Consider the following 3,676-nt stretch of genomic DNA (forward strand, 5'->3'; position numbering starts at 1 on the left):
TATTTAACACATTGTGTTTTACATTAATTATCTAAAACAATTAAATGCATCCTTTTACACAAACCTTCACATACCATTAACAGCAAAACATCGCTTTACCTGTTTTAGCCTATGAACAGAATTAATGAATTATTTGCATTACTGATTTTGCCAGATCTGGTAGCTATGAGGGTACTTTGCCTCCACCTATGCTTACATACCTCTACACTAATATTACAGCTAAACTTATTAAAACTGATTTTACCATTTGGTTTGTTCTTCAGTGTTGTTTAAATAAACTAAAGTTGCAGATCTAATTAAACCTCAACCTTAAGAAAACTGCTTGGTTCAGGTTTACTGAGGGCTGGGACAGAATAGAAATGTGAGCCAGTGACGAAGATTAAAACACTGAGTAAATACGGAGTTAAGGGGTTACTGATATGTCTGAAATAACAAAATATGTGCTCCCCCCCACAGGATCATTTTTTTCCCACAGCATTTTTTTTTTCAGGGCCACTACATCTGAAGGACCCCATCATCCATTAAAATCCACCATCCATATTCCTTTTACCATCAGCGAAATATGGAGAACCCCTGCTCCATCTCCCTCCCGGCTGAGGTGACACCTGGACAGGAAGACAAGAAGAGGAGCAGCAAGAAGCGCCCCATCACCCTGCTCTTGCCTGCAACTCTTCCAGCCAAGAGGACGAAGATCTCGACGTCTCCCCCTGAAGATGACGTGGAGAACCCGCAGGCTGGCCCTTCAACATCCACGACCATACCACCTGAGGCTGTATCAGACCAGGCCAAGGTTGCAGCCACACCTAAGAAGGTCCGTAGGAACCCCTCCACCAGCGAGCTGCCCAGGCTGTTTGGAGAGTTCCTGTGTCAGCGGTGCCACCTGATCCAGGACCTGTCTTGGGAGGAGCCTATTGCGTGGATTCGCTTTGTGGACCGTTTCTTCTACAAAGCTGGATGGCAACCGCACCGCTTCATCACTGCAAGCAGCTTGGTCTTCCTCTACATGCTGTGCCGTGACACCATCTCCGCTGACGTCGCCAGCAAGGAGGAACTGAAGGCCACGCTTCTGTCCTGCTTCTACGTTTCCATCGCCTACGTTGGCTCAGAGGTCAGCTACCCAGCCAGGCTCTTCATATCGGATGGGAACAGGACGGCCTTCTGGGATCGCACTCTGGGAATCGCCAAGTGCATGAGCGAGAAGATGCTGCAGCTCAACACCGACCCGCAGTACTTCTCCAAAGTTGTTGCTGACCTGAAGAACAGGAAGGACCGTTGAAGCACCTGGATGGAAGAATTAAATAATCATTCAAAATTAGCTTTAAATAGCTTTAAAAGTAAAAGACAGACAGAGGTGATTAAAACCGAGGATCAATGAAGACAAATCAAAAGGAAAAGATTCTAGGAGCCTAACATAAATACACTGAAGCTGATGATTATTAAGAGTAACATTTTTACTTGGTTATACATTAATTTACTTTAGAACAATTTAATATTTTACTAAGAAATTAATTCATTTCTAAAAGCGAGATTAACTAATTATTAACTCAATATAACAGTTTACAGTGTAGAGTGGACGAAAAAATAGAAACAGGTATTACTATAACAAGATAAATTATAGAACCAATGCAAACAATACTGAAGGAGCCAGGAGACACCCAGTACATCAACAGGATCAGGACTAGGAACAGGCATGGACACAGGACCCAGAAGACGAGGCAGACAGAGTGAGGATAACGGATGGCTGGCTGGGTAGCAGAAGAAGCATCTGAATGGAAAGGAAAAGGTTGCCGGGCTGGGCAGAAGACTTGGGCTGGTTAAGCAGTCGATTTGGAGGGCTTATGGCTAACCACAGGATGGGTCACTGGATGAGCAGCAGGTTAGGACATGAGGGCTCTAGCAATAACCAGAGCTGCTTGCAGGGCAGTGTCATAATCCTGAGCTGCTGGTGGGGCAGTGCCAATCTCTGAACCATGAGGTAAAGGGCAGTCACAATGTCGTCAGCCACTGACAGCACAGGGACAACATCCTCGGCCACTGGCAGGGCTGCAGTGACATTTTTGGTCAGAGGTAGGACAGCACAGACATTTCGCTGCAAGTTTAAGGAGCAACAGCAGCGATGCCTTCAGCTGCAGGCCAGAGCTCTGGAGTGGTGGCTCCTTTTAAGCCACAAGCAGGGCAGCAGGTGTTGCAGCAGTGTGGTCAGTCACAGCCTGGCCTGTAGTGGAGGTAGTGTGGTACACGGCCTTTTTGAGTGAAGGGTCTCCCGCTGGAAATGAAAGTCGTCTGCTCAGCAGGAGGGACTGAAACTGATGCAGCCAACCTCCACCTGCAGCCTGGCGTTATATTCCTCACTATTCTCGCGTTTGCCTGATTATGTCTTTTGACAATTTGTCATTCTTCAATAAAGAGACAGGTAAGTATGGATGCAGATGTAGGTCAGTTCAGATGTTGGTCAGACAGTTCTGTTTAGGTGTATAAGGTAACAGTAACTGGATCTAGGATAGAGACAGTGACAGGCAATAGGAAAGCTGTGATAACTGGGACAAGCACATGGACGGCAGAATGGATGAGATACAGGGATGGACACAGGATGGACACTGGAAGTGGACCGTGTCTGAATATTGGCTGAAGATTGATGCTGATCAGGCTTGAGAGCAGGATTGAGGACAGGAGCAGGACCACAGACTGAAACTGGACCCATGCAGGGCACTAGAGGAGCCCAGGAAGCTGGAACCATAACAACTAGGCCAGCTGAGCAGGAACCTTGGAGTCCAAGTCAGTCAACGTCGGACCACACGCTTGAGATTGGATTGCATGTCCCGGTTGTATTTATAGGTATAAGGTATAGAGTATGGTTTGTACCTAGTTTTCAAATTTTGTATCAGGACCGACTTCTGTATCTTGTAGTGTTTGGGCTATTTTTGAACGTGTTTGCACAATCTAGGAGTACTGTCTGAGAGGAGGAGTAAGCTATTAATGCGGACACTGGTATTGCATCTAGGCATCAGGTATAGCATGTGGTTTGTTCTTAGCTGTGATGTATTGGCCATATTTGTATCTTAATATCAGCACTGATTCTGTTATTTAGCAGTATCTTAGCTTAAGTACATCTCTGGACTTCATGTAGGAAGAGTTTTTGGCTAAGCAGCCCACAAGGCCAGGAGAGTAGGAGCAATGTCCTAGACCACTGACAGGGCAGTGGCAATTTCTTCAGCTGAGGTGAACAGACGCCTCAGTCTTTAAGTATGGGTAGAACCATGGTGCTGTGTTTATGTGGCATTAGGTTTTTTTGACTGTGGGATCCAGGGACGCAAATGGAAGTGGCCTGGAAAAGGCTATTCTGACGGAGAGGAACAGACAAGAAGGCTGGAGTCAAATGTAAGTTGGGTTGATTGCAATATGGATCAATAGATCATTTCTGTAGTGGAGTCGGAGATTGTAAAAATGGAGGATTCAACCAAAACAAAAATAATAAAGCAAAATTAAAAACTAAACCAAACAAAGAATAAACAAACAGTTTAAACCAAAAGTTATAAAACAATAAGATCAAAATAGACGTACAAACAAATACTGGACACATAAAATACAACAACATCCAAGACTACAAAAAAACAAACAGCAGAACAAGTACTGCAGATTAGGGCTCAACCAGTGTGTTTATAGATAATACTGATTT

At 44.8% G+C, this 3,676-nt stretch overlaps 1 protein-coding gene across 1 annotated transcript; it reads left to right on the forward strand.

Moving 5' to 3' along the window:
• The first annotated feature begins 562 nt into the window (after positions 1-562).
• On the forward strand, positions 563-1,276 carry LOC140548022 (cyclin-dependent kinase 5 activator 1-like). Its single transcript, XM_072671372.1, has one exon. It carries the CDS (start codon positions 563-565, stop codon positions 1,274-1,276), a length of 714 nt encoding a protein of 237 aa, XP_072527473.1.
• Positions 1,277-3,676: the final 2,400 nt, after the last annotated feature.

The sequence above is a fragment of the Salminus brasiliensis genome, chromosome 25, assembly GCF_030463535.1.
Source record: "Salminus brasiliensis chromosome 25, fSalBra1.hap2, whole genome shotgun sequence".
Classification (NCBI taxonomy): Eukaryota; Metazoa; Chordata; class Actinopteri; order Characiformes; family Bryconidae; genus Salminus; species Salminus brasiliensis.

Coding starts and splice junctions, on each gene's coding strand:
- LOC140548022 (XM_072671372.1), top strand. CDS start 563: ATGGAGAACCCCTGCTCCATCTCCCTCCCGGCTGAGGTGACACCTGGA.